This window comes from Lepidochelys kempii, chromosome 28 (assembly GCF_965140265.1).
Source record: "Lepidochelys kempii isolate rLepKem1 chromosome 28, rLepKem1.hap2, whole genome shotgun sequence".
NCBI lineage: Eukaryota > Metazoa > Chordata > Testudines > Cheloniidae > Lepidochelys > Lepidochelys kempii.
The window spans coordinates 4720514-4739697 of NC_133283.1; the positions used below are offsets into that span (position 1 = coordinate 4720514).

At 58.3% G+C, this 19184-nt stretch overlaps 1 protein-coding gene and 1 long non-coding RNA gene across 21 annotated transcripts in view; one reads left to right on the top strand and one right to left on the bottom strand.

The window, feature by feature from the left end:
- Positions 1-19184, bottom strand: part of LOC140904253 (uncharacterized) — a 107429-nt gene that overhangs the window by 16384 nt on the left and 71861 nt on the right. For 4 of the 20 annotated variants that reach the window (XR_012156460.1, XR_012156459.1, XR_012156458.1 and 1 more), the window contains exons 1-6: positions 15299-15525; positions 12878-12964; positions 10529-10641; positions 7188-7270; positions 6404-6523; positions 649-823 (exon numbers count right to left, since the gene is read on the bottom strand). Coding sequence is in view for 12 of the 20 variants with exons in the window: in XM_073326736.1 (XP_073182837.1) it covers positions 651-823; positions 6404-6523; positions 7188-7270; positions 10529-10641; positions 12878-12964; positions 15299-15403 (681 nt within the window). In the remaining 8 variants the exon portion in view is untranslated. The other 16 variants (XR_012156464.1, XM_073326740.1, XM_073326738.1 and 13 more) reach the window with 16 other exon arrangements.
- Positions 15592-19184, top strand: LOC140904270 (uncharacterized). The gene is made up of 3 exons (XR_012156477.1): positions 15592-15629; positions 18528-18615; positions 19127-19184. It is a non-coding gene; the product is annotated as an uncharacterized lncRNA (long non-coding RNA).

The following is a 19184-nucleotide window of genomic DNA, read 5'->3' on the forward strand; positions in this document are numbered from 1 at the left end:
GTCGGGGGCAGGGGGACTTTGGGGGAGGGGGCTGAGAGGAGCAAGTGAAGGGCGGGGGCTGGGAGAGGGAGTGGAGCAAGGTGGAAAGAGGCGGGGCATGGGCGGGGCCTCAGGAGAACTGCGTTGGGGGGGGGAGCTTCGGAGTGGAGCACCCACCGGGAAAAATACAAGTCAGTGCCTATGGTTGGGGAGCAGGAAATTTGGGATAACTGGGAGCGAGCAGGGCTGGAAGACGTGGGAAAGGATAAGCCAATATAAGGAGTGAGTGTTTCCGGGGTCCCAGGAGGTGGAGAGGGGTGGGAGGAAGGAGCGTGGGTGTATTAGTGAGGGACAGGACAGCTGAGTCTTCATCCCCTTCCTCAGCTCTTTGAATCCCCCACCCCAATCAGGCCTTGTGCCTTTCTCTCTCCTGGAGTGGACTTCTGCAATTCTCCTAGGCCAGGCCCGGGGCTACAATACCCAGCAGATGAACCATGCTTACCCAGCAGGCCAGGCTGAATGCAGACACCTTCGTCAGTCTGCGATCATTTGTGTACGCTCGCAAAACAGCCTTCTTCATGCCAAAGTCGGGTCTATTTTGCAGCAGGACTCAAGGGTAAGAAAAAAAAAGGATTTTCAAATAACAATCTTCATGCCTGCTTGTCTTACCCTCAATGGTCAGCTAGGCAGGTGTGACCCACGGGGAACTGCGGTGATAGTTTTCTGGTGCCGATGTCTGCCTCGGTTTCCCTCTGTACTTTGCATTGCTCCCCAGGGTGAAAAGCGGGTTGCTCCGTTCTTGGGGCAGGACCGGAGATTTGAGGTGCGTGTGCCAGGTAGGCAGCTGGGGTGGATCGAATGGATCGTTAAAGGACAGGCTGAAGCAGATCAATGCAGAATCCAAAGAGACAAAGTCACCCCCCATGGCCAGGACATTTCCACATGGCAACAACCAAAGGCGAGGAAAGAGAGTCCCCCGCCCTCTCCTCTCAGCCGGGAAGCAGAGCATCGGGCCGAGCTGGAGAAGAAAGGGGAAAGGTGAGAGGCAACTGGGCCCTCTCCTAGGGCTGACAGAGAGACTGAAATGGATTTCAAACCGGCCTCTTGCACTGGCCCCATAGACCAGACCCTGTGGATCGGTGAGAGCAGATCTAACTTCTTCAGACACCCCATTGGGCCCCCCCGGGTCTCCGTCTCTTTCCCCTTGCCAATTACCGCCGATAGCTCCTGCATTGTCTCATACCAGTTGTCAAGGGTTTGCCAAAGGGTGGCTAATTTTGAGCCATTCTTCTTCCCTTCCCGCTTGTTTTCCATACAGCCCCCCTATTAAACTGAACCAGCATATCCATCCCCACAGCCAGGTCAACATACAGTATTCAACAATATTACAGAGCCGCTCTGGCTCCCATCTCAGGGGTTTGGAGCTACGGGGGAGGGCCTACCCAATTCACGGCCATGAAAAATACGTCACGGACGGTGAAATCCCGTCTCCCCAGTGAAATCTGGATATCGCAGGGGGACTGTGCAATGGCCACCCTTACTTCTGCGCTGCCTTCAGACCTCGGTTCCTGGCCAGCAGCTGCTGCCCTCCGGCCGCCCAACTCTGAAGGCAGTGCAGAAGTAAGGGTGGCCATACCGTGGGCCCGCTGCAATAGCCTTGCGACCCTCCCTCCCCCATGACCCTCCTTTGGGTCAGGACCCCCACGGTTACAGCGCCGTGAAACGTAGGATTTCGACACCGGAATCTGTGAAATTCAAGATTTTTAAAAAATGGAGTGGAGGGACGGTTTGGGGGGGAGCTGGAGCTGCCGGGAGCCTACCCCATTAACACAGAGTCCCCACAGAGCCCTCGCCGATTTAGGGGCTATGCCCCGTTCTTATTGCTGCCCAGTTTCTCTTTATTCTGTCGACATTTTGAGATATTACCGTTTTCACTCTTCCTCCTCCATTGCTAAGTGGCCACCCCCTCCACCACACTGGCCTCTTCCCTGCCTAATCGGTCACTAGCCACCATTTCTCAGGCCTTCCATTCCTCCCAGCCACAAGACCACCCCTTCCCTGCGAAAAGCGGGCTATCTTGGCCGTGTCCTAGGTTGGGAGTGACTCTGGGGATGCAGAAGATCGTCCTTCTTCCTCCCTATCTGCAGCAGCCCCATTCTCTCTTGGCTCTTTGAGTCAGACCCGTCTGATGTCACATGGCCCAATTCCTATTCGAATCATAGGAGATTAGGGTTGGAAGGGACCTCAGGAGGTCATCTAGTCCAACCCCCTGCTCAAAGCAGGACCAATCCCCCACTAAATCATCCCAGCCAGGGCTTTGTCGAGCCTGACCTTAAAAACCTCTAAGGATGGAGGTTCAACCACCTCCCTAGGTAACGCATTCCAGTGCTTCACCACCCTCCCAGTGAAATAGTGTTTCCGAATATCCAACCTAAACCTCCCCCACTGCAACTTGAGACCATTACTCCTCGTTCTGTCATCTGCCACCACTGAGAACAGCTGAGCTCCATCCTCTTTCGAGGTAGTTGAACAATAATTGAGCCCCAGAGCATCCAGGCAGTCAGCGCCTATGCCCCCAACCATTTTGCACCCCACTCTCCCATGCAGTCCTTGCTCCTGCCTCCCAGAAGCTCCCGCCAAAAAGCGCCCCTTCCTTCCCCCTCCCCAAACCCATTTCCTGGAGCACCCACCCTGCCTTTACTTCCACCACCACGTACAGTTCAAACTGGAGACCGGGAAGCACAAACATTGAAACAAGCATTAAAAATAAAGCTTTACCAGAAACTCGTATTCTTGCTAAGATGTTCCGGGTTAGGGTTAGGGCATACATGGCCGGCTTGCCACCAAAGGCCTGGGATAAAAATCTCTCTTTGCCATCCAGGAACCACAAGAACGGTTGTGTCCTCCAAAATGTGGAATGCTTGAAAGGATAGAGAAGGCCTATGGAGCAGGTCATGGCCATGTCACTTCCCCCAGAGCCCCAGATGTTCTGTAATTTTAAGCAAAATTGGGATTTTCAAGTTACCATGCGCTGTATGGACTTTTCACTGCGATTAACCCAGTAGTGTCCATGGAGCTTCTGGGATCTGCGGCATTCCTCTCACACTATACCGAAGGTCAGTTTTACAAAAGATCCGATTTTTCTTTCAGATTCCACCAGTATTTCCCCCCCCACCCCCGAGCTTTTGCACTGAGCCATTTCGGACAATAACGTTTTGTTTTAAGTCTGCTTGCAGGCAGCTCGACCTGTCCTGGCTGTCATATCTCGGCAGCCCATGAACACTCCAGCAGAAGCTTGGGTCTCTGCACCGTCACAGACCTGTCCCAGAGATGGCGTGTCCACAATGAACTTATGGTTGACATCCTGGAGAGGGCCAACAACCCTGTGCAATAACAAAGAGGGAAGGATTCATGGCAAATGGAAGCCGGAGGCCAGGTGCTTCAGAGGGAATGAACAGAACAGGGAATCATCCAGTGATCCATCCTCTCTCTCTCTCTCATTCCCAGCTTCTGCAAACAGAGGCTAGAGACACCATCCCTGCCCACCCTGGCTAATAGCCATTGATGGACCTATTCTCCATGAACTTATCTAGTTCTTTTTTGAACCCTGTTACAGTCTTGGCCTTCACAACATCCTCTGGCAAGGAGATCCCCAGGTTGACTGTGCGTTGTGTGACGAAATAGTTCCTTTTGTTTGTTTTAAACCATTTAAATTCATTTCATTGGGTGACCCCCAGTTCTCGTGTTATGAGAGGAGTAAATGACACTTCCTTATTTACTTTCTCCACACCGGTCATGATTTTATAGACCTCTATCATATCACCCTTTAGTCGTCTCTTTTCCCAGCTGAAAACTCCCAGTCTTATTAACCTCTCCTCATACGGAAGCTGTTCCATCCCCCTCGTTTGTTTTTGTTGCCCTTTTCTGAACCTTTTCCAATTCCAATATATCATTTTTGAGATGGGGCGACCACATCTGCACGCCCTACTCAGGATGTGGGCGTACCCTGGATTTATACAGAGGCCATGTGATATTTTAGGTCTTACTCTCTATCCCTTTCCTATAGGTTCCCAACAATTGCATCGCAGTTCCTGCAACAGGAACGCCCGTTGAGGGAGGAAGGCAGAGTGCAGCAAAAAGACCTGTCTGAGTGGCTGCTTTCATTAATCACCGCAACCGGGCAGGCTCCTGCTGCACCCCCACCAAAAACAGAGATTTTTATCCTAGGCCTTTGGTGGCAAGCCGGCCACGTATGCCCTAACCCGGAACATCTTAGCAAGAATATGGCCCGAGTCCCCTCCATGGTACCATGCAATGCATCCCAGGAACACTTTGGCCAGCACCATGGTTGGGTGGCCCAAGTAACCAGGACTTAAAAGTAGCTGGACAGGGCAAACCTGCCTCTTGCCTACTTTCCATGGCAACCCCCTGCCCCCTTCTGGACCAGCCGGGCTGCTGTCAGGTGTGTGCCACGATGCTGGAGGATCAAGCCGAGCTGCTCAGAAAGCTCCAGAAACGTAGCTTCCTTCACGCAAAAACTCTGCGCCCATCGCTGGTCACCCCAGGTCTGCATGACGATGTGATCCCACCAGCGTGCTCCAGAAGCGCCGGCCTACGGAGGGGACAGCGGCCGCTCCACCGAGAGCCATGGGTAGCAGCAGCCAATCTGAGTACTCTATGTCCGTGTCCTCCTTCTCCTGCATCGCTAGCTCTACCAGGTGCGTTCAGTGGGTCAGAAAACGCGGCCAGAACGTCCACCCGCGGTTCCCAGAAGCTCTGCCCGTTTTGTGAGACGGGAGCAAAAACCCAAGAGCAAGAGAAGCTCTTCCAACGGCGAATTCTCCGTTTCGCAGGGTTCCGGTCGCTGGGAGCGTACAGACCACAAGGAGGGCTCATCGGGACGAGTGTCCACGGGACGCGAAAACTTGCCATGACGTGCGGGGAGGACCGCCACGGTTTCCCCCACATTGCTCCACAAACAAAGGGCTGGGGCCACCGCTATTCGGGAAGGCACTAGGAAGTCTGGGATCCAGCTGGTTGGACTCGGACCTGCTGGAGCCCAGCTATTCAGTCTGGTCTCAAAAATTCTTAACCTAGGGTCACCAATGAGCGGAGATGCTCCAGCCTGGGCTTTCAAACCCACGGTCAGCAGACTCGAGGCCACGAGTAAGGCTGGGATTACGTTGCAATGTAGCCAAACCCTGAGGCTCTGTTGAAGTGTTTCCAGCCACCTCCTCTCAAACTAACTGGGGTAACTCAAGAGGACACACGGTGGCCACTGCACCAGAGATGCGTCATGCATCGGAGTGCGAGCCCTCCCACGGATCGCTTTCTGACAATGTCTGTCATGCATTTTTTCTTTTTTTTTTTTGCATTCTCCAGGAGTTCCTCTTGGGAGTTTTGCCCTGAACCAAAAAAAATTATAATCTAGGCCCAGCGAATTAACTTCTTTAACACAGAGTTAGGGTTGCCAAATGCTGCCGTAGGCCCTTCCAGAACATAAACAGTGAGTAAACTTAGAGCTCTGAAAACCAGAAAATGAAGCATGAAAGTTCACACCACCCCTGTAACACAACCTTAACTCTACCCCCACCCCGTAACCCTGGAGCTAGCATTAGCCACTGACTATGGTGCAGTAAGGTTAATAAACTACCAAAGAAATGGCAGATGATTTAGTCAAACCCAAGGTATTCAGCTCAATACAGCAGCAACTGGATGAAACTCGATGGTCTGTGTGATACAGGAGATCAGACTAGATAACCCAACCATCCCTTCTGACCTTACAAATCTATGACTCTACAATAGACACGAGGAAGGACTAAGAACATGCCGTTGTTTGTGTCGTGTGCACTGGGTCAGCTGTAGCTGTCATCGGATGGGGGAGGGATTCGTTGGAACAGCTTGGCGGAGCTGGGACTGTGATAGAAAGGGAGGTGCACGTGAACCTTGGAGGACTAATGCCTCATTTCAGTGCTGAAGGTCGCAACAATTAATGTGCACGGGGGTGGGTACTTTCCATGAGCATCGTGGGCACTAGTGGTCTCCAGGGCTTAGAGAGGGGTAAGTGAAGGTAATGACTCAGGAGGACTCCTCAGGGGGAGGGAAAACGCAGGGTAATATTGTGAAAGTCGGTGATGGTTCGTGCGGTGTAGGCTCAATCTCTCAATCTCTGAGTGCAGGCCAGGGATTGGAAGCTTCTGTTTGCTAGGCGAGACCTAAATCCAAGTTTTGCCTTCGCAAAGAGAAGCTGTTAGACTTTGCGCTGTTCTGCTCCTGTGCCCTGTTCCCAGAGGGCTCGCGTGTGTGTCACTGGCATGTCGGGGTCATGCTGAAACAGGGCAGAGTTAAGGTTACATTGTGGGGGTGACATGAACCTTAACTCTGCATTTCCCCTGCCAAGAACCGAGGGGACGGGAATCCTTACCCAGCGAGGTCACGTTCTCGTAGGTCTCCTGCATGACGTCTCTGGAGAGGGCTCTCTGAGCGGGGTCCACCAGTCTTCCCTGGTGAAATACACAGCCACCTCCTCGAAGGTCACCGGCCCCTGAAAGAGCCAGAGCCCCCCGCTCAGGACCTGCTGCCCCACTCACAGCCCCACTATTCGTGGGGGCGAGGGGCCAATCAAACGGATACACAGCCAGCAGAGCCCCACCCACAACCAACTCGAGCACCCAGGAAGCGTTAGAGTGAGGGGAGGCAGAGAGAGCCCCTCGTCCTTCCCAGCAGACAGAGGGGGCAGGGTCTTCACTTTCATCAGACACAGACTTACCAGAGGCTGATACAAGAGATGGAGCCCCCAGCAGGGCCCAGGGAGGTTCCCCGATAGGAAGCCCAACACCCTCCCCATTTCAGGCAGCTGGATGTCAGGGGATGGGGCATCTTCCCTAAGTCCCTCCGCTGGGTGTCCCCCTCATATCTCATAACAACTCCCCTCCAGCACTGGGAGACTGGGAAGTTTTCCCAGCCCAGGCCGGGTTGTTCCCTCTTCCACAAAGAGGGGAATTTCCACACCCAGCCCCCATGGCTCTATTCCTAGAACCGAGACCCCAGATTTATCGAGTCCCAGCAGGTTCATCGCACCTTGCCCCCCTCCCTTTCTCCACCCTGTGCCCTTCCTGCACCCTCCCACCCCTAGATCAACCCCCCCACCCCCTTCCTGTGTATTCACTGTCCGGCCGGCTCCTGCGGGAACCCCCCAGCATCCCTACCTGAGCCAGCTCTGCCATGCCCATTTCCCATCCCCGGGCAGGCTGGGAGAATCGGGAGGGACCCGGGGATGTCATTCTGCAGCCTGTCAGGGGGAGAAGGGTTATTTGGGGGGGATTTCAGAACAGACTTTAGGTCATTTCACATCACGCGTCTCACGGGCGATTTCTCTGCAGAGACGTTTTAGATTCTCGCGCGGGGGAAATGCTCGGTCACTCCAGTGTAGACCCCCTCCCCTCCCACCAGGACTAAACCCACGGAGACCCTTTAAACCTGATATTCCCCAGGACGGCGCGTTCCCCCAACAGAGGGGGGACTATGCAGAGCTAGGGACCAGGCAAAATCTGTCCAGTGCTGAGACAGGAACTGGATCTGAGCAGGTTTCGGAACCCATGGCCTCTCTCCCCACTTATTCCTCCTCGGTTTTTCTTTCCCCTCTTGGCTCAGAGACTTGGTTATTGTCTATTCCTGGAGGCCTTCCCTATCCTGCAAGAGCTAATGCCATTTCTTCTTGACACTCTGCCTCATCCCCACCACTACAAAACACGGGTGGGGTATCAGTCTCTCGGGCTGCGATACAGACAGAGCAGCGAAAGGGTTACCAGGCCCAGCTTCAGGCTGCCTGATATCTAAGCCCCTTCGTTTTCAGTTGAAACCGATTTTTCCGAAAAATAAAGCATTATTCATTTTTTTTCTGGTTGCCACCCTACTTTTGTATCATTCAAATACGCAAACAACAACTTGTTTTGTTAGAAAAGTACACTCCATTAAGAGAGATAGATGCATTCTGAGAATACATGAGTCTCTGTGTATACGCAAAGCTGCCTGTTGAAGAAAGGCTCCGTATTAGTCGTGAAGATACACACAATAAACAAACAGGCATGCACGCCCGATCTGAAATGCTTGCACATCTGAATGTACTGATCATAAATGATCTGGAGGATGGGGTGGATTGCACCCTCAGCAAGTTTGCAGATGACACTAAACTGGGAGGAGAGGTAGATATACTGGAGGGCAGGGATAGGATACAGAGGGACCTAGACAAATTGGAGGATTGAGCCAAAAGAAATCTGAGGAGGTTCAAGAAGGACAAGCGCGGAGTCCTGCACTTAGGACGGAAGAATCCAATACACCGATACAGGCTGGGGACCGAATGGCTCGGCAGCAGTTCTGCAGAAAAGGACCTAGGGGTTACAGTGGACGAGAAGCTGGAGATGAGTCAGCAGTGTGCCCTTGTTGCCAAGAAGGCCAATGGCATTTTGGGGATGTATAAACAGGGGCATTGCCAGCAGATCGAGGGACGTGATCGTTCCCCTCTATTTGACATTGGGGAGGCCTCATCTGGAGTACTGTGTCCAGTTTTGGGCCCCACACTACAAGAAGGATGTGGAAAAATTGGAAAACGTCCAACGGAGGGCAACAAAAATGATGAGGGGACTGGAACACATGAGTTATGAGGAGAGGCTGAGGGAGCTGGGATTCTTTAGTCTGCGGAAGAGAAGAATGAGGGGGGATTTGATAGCTGCTTTCAACTCCCTGAAAGGGGGTTCCAAAGAGGATGGATCTAGACTGTTCTCAGTGGTAGCAGATGACAGGACAAGGAGTAATGGTCTCAAGTTGCAGTGGGGGAGATTTAGGTTGGATATTAGGAAAACTTTTTCACTAGGAGGGTGGTGAAGCACTGGAATGGGTTCCCTAGGGAGGTGGTGGAATCTCCTTCCTTAGAGGTTTTTAAGGCCCGGCTTGACAAAGCCCTGGCTGGGATGATTTAGTTGGGGTTGGTCCTGCTTTGAGCAGGGGGTTGGACTAGATACCTCCTGAGGTCCCTTCCAACCCTGATAGTCTGTGATTCTATGAATCTCACGCCCATCACGTACACATTTCAAGCTGTTAGCAGATACAGGTTTAAAGATTTGACACACTAAAACGGGAAGAAAATGACAGGCTCTCTCAGAATGCGTTTCAGAGCACAAGTATTCAAAAGTTTTCAGAAAGCCAACCCAGAAGAAAAGGATGAAGCTGAGTGTATATGCTGCCAACGGCATGGCCCCGTTCACTTCATCAGATGCACGTAGCTCACGAAAGCTCATGCTCAAATAAATTGGTTCGTCTCTAAGGTGCCACAGGTCCTCCTTTTCTTTTTTCATATAAAATGTAACACTCTCTTCCCATTCATAGGCAACAGGGATACAAAATCATGAGGGATCCAGCACAAGGTTTCTCAGCTGGTGGATTGCAATGCCCAGAGGTTCATGACAGGCAGTCAGATGGGCCGTGAGATACTGACAGATTTACTATGATCTTAAGCAAAGAAAATCTCCCTCCCCCACTTCCTGGACTTTTAGCCCTCAAGGACATCTACTTTCTGGCAGCCTCTTGAAGCGCAGGCATGCAGGTTGTATAGGATCAAGCTTGATACGCGTTTTATTCTCACGTCATAGTAAATGTCAGGGGATCCCAAAGGGAAAAGAAGGATTTCAAATAAAGGGTCGCTGACGTGAAAAGCGTGAGAAACACCAACATGCCCTACGGCAGCTCCATCTCTGTTCCAGACGAACATTCAAAGCCAGTCTGCAGGCAGTAAACCAACCTGTGATAAGGCCTTCAGTGGCCGGGCGGTCTACTGGCAAGATTGTCGGTCAGAGGGAGTGCAGGGGGACCTGGGCCCTCCCACTCCACCAGGTCCCAGCCCAGGGCCCTGTGTAGTTGAACTCCTAAACAGGGGAGATGGGTGTCCTCAGGGTCTGGATATTTTGTCATGGTCTCATCCTAGTTCAACCATTCGGGCGGTTGTTCCTTTCCCCAAAGGGAAACACCTCCCCTGAGATCTGGATTCGCTCTGAATCCCCATCAGACGTCACATCAGGAGGGAATCAGTCACGGGGCTCACCCGGCTTCCCCTTGATCCACCCTTCCCAGTGCACATCGGGGCTGGAGGCCGTGATGCCCTGTCGCGAACATGGTTATTGGTCTGAAATCTCCCCCCGGCCCATCAGAGACAGACACGTACCTGTGTCACTCCCCAGCTCCCGTCGCAGCGTCTCTAGGGGAAGGAGAGGACGGGAGAGAGGAGGATTCAGTCCCTCGCGTTCATAGAGAAATCCCCATTGGTTATTAATGGAACCGCTGTTAACTACGGGACGGGGACACAGACCGAGGCCCACAATGCAGTCGCTGCAGACAGAGCCAGCCCCACAGGGTGACTCCATGGGGAAGGGTGACTCGCGGAGCTGGGGCTGCGAGATGGAGCCCGGGGTCAGTGACATCCTGAGAGTCCCCGACTCCTCCCCAGAGCCAGGGTCGCTCTAACCAGAGGAGACGCCACCCCCAGACTCCCACTCACCTTTGAATCCCCGCAGGACCTGCTGCAGGACGGCACTTGTCAGAGAGAAATCGCTGAGCCTCCTCTCCAGCTCCGCAAACCCCGGCTCCGGCTTCCGAAACGCCCCGTCCTCCCTGCCGGGGAAAGAGGGAGGGGTGAGAAATGGGCCTGGATCCCAGATCCTGAGCCCAGAAACCCCCAAACTCCAGCAAACCTGGATCTGTGTTTTGCAGCCCGGGATGGGCACTGTTCTAGTGAGTCACCTGCCTTCAGCCCTGTGCCGGCCACGGGCCCAGAGAGGTGGGACACGGGGAAACACTGGGGCACAGAACGGAGACAAGTTCAGGAGCTTTCTCCGGGACGCCCTGGTTCTGTGGGGAGCCGGGCCACCTCCCACACTGGGATATTCCAGCACCAAGGGGCTCCAGCACTGGGATTACATGGAAAGGGAGGAGACACAGACCAAAGAGTGGGTGCGTCCCATAGACACAGCCCAGATCTCCAGCAGGAATGAACGTGGGCCCTTAAACACCACAAGCCCTGAGCCCTTCAGCTAAACCAGTAACCCTGGGGTGTCCAACTCCTTTGGAGGAGAGGGGCGTATTCAACTTTCCGTCATGGTCAGTGGCCCGGGGCATCTATTTAGGACTCCGTCCCCCACCTCCCTTCGCAGCAGGACACCCGCTGCTCTCGGTGGGACACCCAGGCGCGAAGGACAAGGGGAGACGCTGCCCGGGGAACAGGAGATAACACTGCTATTTACAAAGTCCTTCACTGTCACAATCAATATCACTCCAACTCCCACACACCCCTTTATGGCCCCTGCTATTTCTACCCTTCCTTTGCCACCCTCCTTCCTCTAGTTATCTCTTGCTTCCTTGTCCTTGCGTCTCTCCAAAGTCCTCCCGAAGACAACCCCCTATTCCCACCTCTCGAAGGCTTCATTCCCACCCGCTCAAGCGATTAGCCAGGGAACACCGAATGTTGACATCAAAGTGTCGGCAGGACAACGAGATTAACGGAGGCCAAGGGCATTCACACCCCTCTGAGCCGCTGTTTCAGGCTGTCTGCAGACTCAGGAAGGCAGCATTGTCTCCGTGTCCATTTGGGAGGGTTTCTTTGCAACCAGGAGGGCTAGAAACTTACTTTAAAAAAAAAAATCGAAAGCTGAGATTCTGCACACTCTGAATACGTGATGTGGCCTCATAAATACGTCAGACAGCCTGGGTCTGGCCCCTGGCCCATATGTCTCACAGCCCTGGTGGGACGTATCAGCCGTCAGAGACTAAAAGGCTCTTCCCCTTGCTGAGGCAGCCACGAGGGGACACAAAATCACAGGCTCTAAGCCTGCGTGTCACGCTGCCGGGGCAGGGAGATGCCCTGTATTCAGTGCGGTTAGCAGACCTAACACGCCATGGGGGGAGGGAGACAGAGCCCAGGACTTACCTGCCCCCAGAGCTCCCAGCACCCTGGGAGGGGCAGCAGCCGCTGAGCCAGTGCTCTGCCCCTCCCTGTGCCTCAGTTTCCCCCTTTCTCCCATAGGGATAATTGCCCCGACCCCCCTTTGTAAAGTGCTTTGGGGTCTGGGGCAGACGCTCCTACAGGAACGCTGCGTGTGGTCATTGCAACGACAGCCTGACCCTGCAGGGGTGGGCTCAGCAGCTGCCCCTTCTCTCCTCCCCGCTCCCCAAGCAGGGAAATCTCCCGGGACACTCGGCAGGCGCCCGCATCCCTTCTCTGGACAACGGCTCTCTCGAGCTCTTCCAGCCGGGACAGCAGCCGCTGCTCCTGCTCCGCCAGAAACCCTCGCAGATCCCGCCACTCCCAGACCATCTCCTGCCTCTCGGCTGCCGTCCGGCTCTGCAGCCACAGGGAGAGGGCGGGTGGGGTACCGGGGGAGACCCACAAATGCCCCTCCCGGCGGGTGGGGGAGTTATTTCCCAGAGCGCGGGATCTCTTGCGCTGGGGACGGGAAGGTTATTTACCCCAGCAAGGGGGGACGGATCAGGGCAGGGGTGAGCTGTACATCGCTCATGGGGGGGACTGTTCTCCCCAAAATCTCATCCGATTGCCCTGGGCCAAACCTCCATCTCTGCAGCCCGCATTTCCTCCCCATCCCCCCAGGTGCGGGAAAGGCTCCCCGGTCACTGTGACAGGCAGACAGCCCGTGGGCAGGGGCTCGGGGCTCACACAGACTGACCCGCTCCTGCCCAGCGGCCTCCCGCACCCCACGGGCACCATGCCACCCCCGTGTCGGACCCTGGGCTCCGGTGGGGACGGGTCCCTGGATGAGGCTGGCAGGCCGGGCCCTGCATTCACCGTCACTCGGGGCACCGGGATCCCTGGCGAACCTGGGCCCTGGGCACCTACCAGCAGCTCCTGGCTTTGCCGCTGCTCCTCGGCTTCGGCGGCTTCTCTCTCTTTTCCCAGAGGGGCCCGACGCTCTCGGGGGGGCTCCTAGAAGAAGCAGGGGAGGGGGGTTACAAACCGCTGCAAACGGCCTCACAACGGCCCGATTTCAGGGCCCGTCCTGCCCTGCCGAGCCCCTGGGACTCAAGGAGACTTTTTCCAGGTCTCATTCAACCTCCGTGAGGACGATCTGGGAGGCGATGGTGAAATGGGGGGGCGGGGGGGGGAGATTTTCCAGAGGAAACACAGAAGCCCGTGGTGAAGTGACAGGGGTGTAGGCCGACCCCCAAGATAAAAACCTGCGATCTGACCTAATTTGCTACCACTAGCCGTTACTCATGAGGAAGTTTGTCCTTATTTGCCGACTTGCCCCAAGTTGCTACCTCTCCCCTTTCCCGTTTTCTGGTCCGCGGGGAGCAAATTGGGGGTACCTCGGTCACAGGCTGATACCTCTGACATTGTGCAACTCTTCGCGCTGCATTGGGCCCGGGGGCCCTACGTTGGCCATCCCTGCCACCAAATTACAAATCACAGGAGAAAAACCACAGCCAAGTGCGACACGAGAAACAACCAGATGCCAGGGCTACGACTAGGACCGACCGACTTCGAGAGATTTCCCAGGAGTATCTGTGATTAAACTATAAATTAAACCCCACCCGTATCTGCACAGCGACAGGACGGGTACGCGAGGACGTGCTAAAAGTAACGAGAGAGCCTTTCAGAAAAGGGATCGGTAAAAAAGGGGCAAATGGCTCTTGCAAATGGAGCCCAAGGAAGGGAGCGCCATTCAGGGACTCTCAGCAGCCGACCAGACAAATCTGGGACCCGCGCGGAGACTTTACGCTGCCGGACGCCCTGATCCGGGAGTCTTTGTTTCTGAGGGGGGTGTATGCAAAATATTTCCCTGAATCCAGTCCCCGGCAGCCCCCCCGGCCGGTGACGGCAGACAGGGGCGGCAGTGACTGGCCGGGGGGGGGGGCCCGGGCCTTGAAGCACCCCGCCCTGGCAGCCCGGGCGGAGAGGTGCCCTCTGGGGAGGGGAAATAAAAAAGCCCCTCTGCCCCCCCCCCCATTATTGCCAACACGGGGGGCTCAGCCCCCTCCACGGTGACTCTCCCCCCGTCCCGCCCCTGCCTGGGCCGGGTTTTACCCTCTGCCAGCGCCTCGCCCCGCCCCAGCCCTGACTGTGCCCCCCAGCCCCCCCCCTCCGAACCCTGCTTCCAGTTGCTGGGCACCCCCCAGCCAGTCAATTCCCACCCCCCGGCTCACACTCTGGGCGCCCCCCTTCTCCTCTTTTTAACCCCCTGTAAAAAGCAGGACACAGGCTGGGATGGCAAGTAAGGGCAGGGAGAAGGGCGGGGGGGGGGGGGCTGTGGCTTCAGCGGATGTTACTGAGCACGCGCAGCACAACCCCAGTAGCAAATTCTGCCAGAGAGCAGATTGCTCCCCCCCCCCCCAAACCCACTTCAGACCTTCCCACGGCTCCAGCCCCAGCCCCCAAAGCTCCCACAGGGCCAGATCTGAACACGGACCCTCCCCACCCCCCAACATCCCCCCCAAACCCCCAGCTCTGCCCCCCACCCCCCAACAAACTCCCAGCTCTGCCCCTCCACCCCCAACATCCCCCCCAAACTCCCAGCTCTGCCCCTCCACCATCCCCCCAGCTCTGCCCCCCACCCCCCAACATTCCCCCAAACCCCCAGCTCTGCCCCCAACATCCCCCCCAAACTCCCAGCTCTGCCCCTCCACCATCCCCCCAGCTCTGCCCCCCACCCCCCAACATCCCCCCAAACCGCAGCTCTGCCCCCCACCCCCCAACATCCCCCCAACCTCCCATCTCTGCCCCCCACCCCCAACATCACCCCAAACCCCCAGCTCTGCCCCCCACCCCGCAACATCCCCCCCAAACTCCCAGCTCTGCTCCTCCACCATCCCCCCAGCTCTGCCCCCCACCCCCAACATCCCCCCCAAACTCCCAGCTCTGCTCCTCCACCATCCCCCAAGCTCTGCCCCCACCCCCCAACATACCCCCCAAACTCCCAGCTCTGCTCCTCCACCATCCCCCCAGCTCTGCCCCCCACCCCCCAACATCTCCCCCAACCTCCCAGCTCTGCTCCCCAACATCCCCAAAACCCCATCTCTGCCCCCCACCCCCCAACATCCCCCCCAAACTCCCAGCTCTGCCCCCACCCCCCAACATCCCCCCAAACCCCAGCTCTGCCCCCCAACTAAACACCCCCCCAAACATCCCCCTGCTCCAAGCAACATCCTGGCCCCAGCACCAGCCGTTCCCCCAGCCCGGCTCTGGGCTCCCCGCGTGTCCGCCCCACGCGTGTCCCCCGCCCGCTCCGCGCTGCCCCCGGCCCCGCCGCGGCGGACTCACAAAGGGCTCCCGGGCCCGGGGAGGGGGGGGGGCAGGAAGGGGCGGCTCCTGCCCGGGCCTGGCCCTGCCAGCCCCCGCCTCTCCCGCCAGCTCTGCCCCCCACATTGTCACGTGTGTCCTCCCCCCCGCCCCTCCGGCTGCCCGCGCTCGGGGTCTCCCGCGGGCGGGGGGTTTCCCCGCGTGTCCCAAACACCCTGCGTGGGGGCCGGAGGGGCAGGGCCAGGGCCAGGCCCGGGCAGGAGCCGCCCCTTCCTGCCCCCCCCCTCCCCGGCCCGGGAGCCCTTTGTGAGTCCGCCGCGGCGGGGCCATGGCCGGGGCCGGGAGCGGCGCGGTGGGGCCGGGGGCAGCGCGGAGCGGGCGGGGACACGCGTGGGGCGGACACGCGGGGAGCCCAGGCTGGGCCCGGGGGCGGGGGGTCAGAGCCGGGCTGGGGGGAACGGCTGGTGCTGGGGCCAGGATGTTGCTTGGAGCAGGGGGATGTTTGCGGGGGTGTTTAGTTGGGGGCAGAGCTGGGGGGATGGTGGAGGGGCAGAGCTGGGGGTTTGGGGGGATGTTGGGGGGTGGGGGGCAGAGCTGGGAGTTTGGGGGGATGGTGGGGGGCAGAGCTGGGAGTTTGGGGGGGATGTTGGGGTGTGGGGGGCAGAGCTGGGAGTTTGGGGGGGATGGTGGGGGGTGGGGGGCAGAGCTGGGAGTTTGGGGGGATGGTGGTGGGGCAGAGCTGGGAGTTTGGGGGGGATGTTGGGGGTGTGGGGGGCAGAGCTGGGAGGTTGGGGGGATGTTGGGGGGTGGGGGGCAGAGCTGGGAGTTTGGGGGATGTTGGGGGGTGGGGGCAGAGCTGGGGGGATGGTGGAGGAGCAGAGCTGGGAGTTTGGGGGGGATGTTGGGGGGTGGGGGGCAGAGCTGGGGGGATGGTGGAGGAGCAGAGCTGGGAGTTTGGGGGGGATGTTGGGGGGGTGGGGGGCAGAGCTGGGGGGATGGTGGAGGAGCAGAGCTGGGAGTTTGGGGGGATGTTGGGGGGTGGGGGGCAGAGCTGGGGGGATGGTGGAGGGGCAGAGCTGGAGTTTGGGGGGGATGTTGGGGGCTGGGGGGCAGAGCTGGGGGGATGGTGGAGGAGCAGAGCTGGGAGTTTGGGGGGGATGTTGGGGGCAGAGCTGGGGGTTTGGGGAATGTTGGGGGGTGGGGGCAGAGCTGGGGGATGGTGGAGGGGCAGAGCTGGGAGTTTGGGGGGATGTTGGGGGTGGAGGGGGCAGAGCTGGGAGTTTGTTGGGGGTGGGGGGCAGAGCTGGGGGTTTTGGGGTGATGTTGGGGGGTGGGGGGCAGAGCTGGGAGGTTGGGGGGATGTTGGGGGGTGGGGGGCAGAGCTGGGGGGATGGTGGAGGAGCAGAGCTGGGAGTTTGGGGGGGATGTTGCGGGGTGGGGGCAGAGCTGGGGGTTTGGGGTGATGTTGGGGGGTGGGGGGCAGAGCTGGGAGGTTGGGGGATGTTGGGGGGGTGGGGGGCAGAGCTGGCGGTTTGGGGGGATGTTGGGGGGTGGGGGGCAGAGCTGGGGGGATGGTGGAGGGCAGAGCTGGGAGTTTTGGGGGGGATGTTGGGGGTGGAGGGGCAGAGCTGGGAGTTTGTTGGGGGGTGGGGGGCAGAGCTGGGGGTTTGGGGGGATGTTGGGGGGTGGGGGGGCAGAGCTGGGGGGATGGTGGAGGGGCAGAGCTGGGGGTTTGGGGGGGATGTTGGGGGTGGGGAGGGTCCGTGTTCAGATCTGGCCCTGTGGGAGCTTTGGGGGCTGGGGCTGGAGCCGTGGGAAGGTCTGAAGTGGGTTTGGGGGGGGGGGGGAGCAATCTGCTCTCTGGCAGAATTTGCTACTGGGGTTTTGCTGCGCGTGCTCAGTAACATCCGCTGAAGCCACGGCCCCCCCCCCCCCGCCCTTCTCCCTGCCCTTACTTGCCATCCCGGCCTGTGTCCCGCTTTTTACAGGGGGTTAAAAAGAGGAGAAGGGGGGCGCCCAGGGTGTGAGCCGGGGGTGGGAATTGACTGGCTGGGGGGTGCCCAGCAGCTGGAGGCAGGGTTCGGAGGGGGGGGGGCTGGGGGGCACAGTCAGGGCTGGGGCGGGGCGAGGCGCTGGCAGAGGGTAAAACCCGGCCCAGGCAGGGGCGGGACGGGGGGAGAGTCACCGTGGAGGGGGCTGAGCCCCCCGTGTTGGGAATAATGGGGGGGGGGCAGAGGGGTTTTTTATTTCCCCTCCCCCAGAGGGCACCTCTCCGCCCGGGCTGCCCAGGGCGGGTGCTTCAAGGCCCGGGCCCCCCCCCCCCCCCCCCCGGCCAGTCACTGCCACCCCTGTCTGCCGTCACCGGCCGGGGGGGCTGCCGGGGACTGGATTCAGGGAAATATTTTGCATACACCCCCCTCAGAAACAAAGACTCCCGGATCAGGGCGTCCGGCAGCGTAAAGTCTCCGCGCGGGTCCCAGATTTGCCTGGTCGGCTGCTGGGAGTCCCTGAATGGCGCTCCCTTCCTTGGGCTCCATTTGCAAGAGCCATTTGCCCCTTTTTACCGATCCCTTTTCTGAAAGGCTCTCTTCGTTACTTTTAGCACGTCCTCGCGTACCCGTCCTGTCGCTGTGCAGATACGGGTGGGGTTTAATTTATAGTTTAATCACAGATACTCCTGGGAAATCTCTCGAAGTCGGTCGGTCCTAGTCGTAGCCCTGGCATCTGGGTTGTTTCTCGTGTCGCACTTGGCTGTGGTTTTTCTCCTGTGATTTGTAATTTGGTGGCAGGGATGGCCAACGTAGGGCCCCCGGGCCCAATGCAGCGCGAAGAGTTGCACAATGTCAGAGGTATCAGCCTGTGACCGAGGTACCCCCAATTTGCTCCCCGCGGACCAGAAGACGGGAAAGGGGAGAGGTAGCAACTTGGGGCAAGTCGGCAAATAAGGACAAACTTCCTCATGAGTAACGGCTACTGGTAGCAAATTAGGTCAGATCGCAGGTTTTTATCTTGGGGGTCGGCCTGCACCCCTGTCACTTCACCACGGGCTTCTGTGTTTCCTCTGGAAAATCTCCCCCTCCGCCCCCCCATTTCACCATCGCCTCCCAGATCGTCCTTACGGAGGTTGAATGAGACCTGGAAAAAGTCTCCTTGAGTCCCAGGGGCTCGGCAGGGCAGGACGGGCCCTGAAATCGGGCCGTTGTGAGGCCGTTTGCAGCGGTTTGTAACCCCCCTCCCCTGCTTCTTCTAGGAGCCCCCCCGAGAGCGTCGGGCCCCCTCTGGGAAAAGAGAGAGAAGCCGCCGAAGCCGAGGAGCCGCGGCAAAGCCAGGAGCTGCTGGTAGGTGCCCAGGGCCCAGGTTCGCCAGGGATCCCGGTGCCCCGAGTGACGGCGAATGCAGGGCCCGGCCTGCCAGCCTCAGCCAGGGACCCGTCCCCACCGGAGCCCAGGGTCCGACACGGGGGTGGCATGGTGCCCGTGGGGTGCGGGAGGCCGCTGGGCAGGAGCGGGTCAGTCTGTGTGAGCCCCGAGCCCCTGCCCACGGGCTGTCTGCATGTCACAGTGACCGGGGAGCCTTTCCCGCACCTGGGGGAATGGGGAGGAAATGCGGGCTGCAGAGATGGAGGGTTTGGCCCAGGGCAATCGGATGAGGTTTTGGGGAGAACAGTCCCCCCCCATGAGCGATGTACAGCTCACCCCTGCCCTGATCCGTCCCCCCTTGCTGGGGTAAATAACCTTCCCATCCCCCAGCGCAAGAGATCCCGCCCTCTGGGAAATAACTCCCCCACCCGCCGGAGGGGCATTTGTGGGTCTCCCCCGGTACCCACCCGCCCTCTCCCTGTGGCTGCAGAGCCGGACGGCAGCCGAGAGGCAGGAGATGGTCTGGGAGTGGCGGGAGCTGCGAGGGT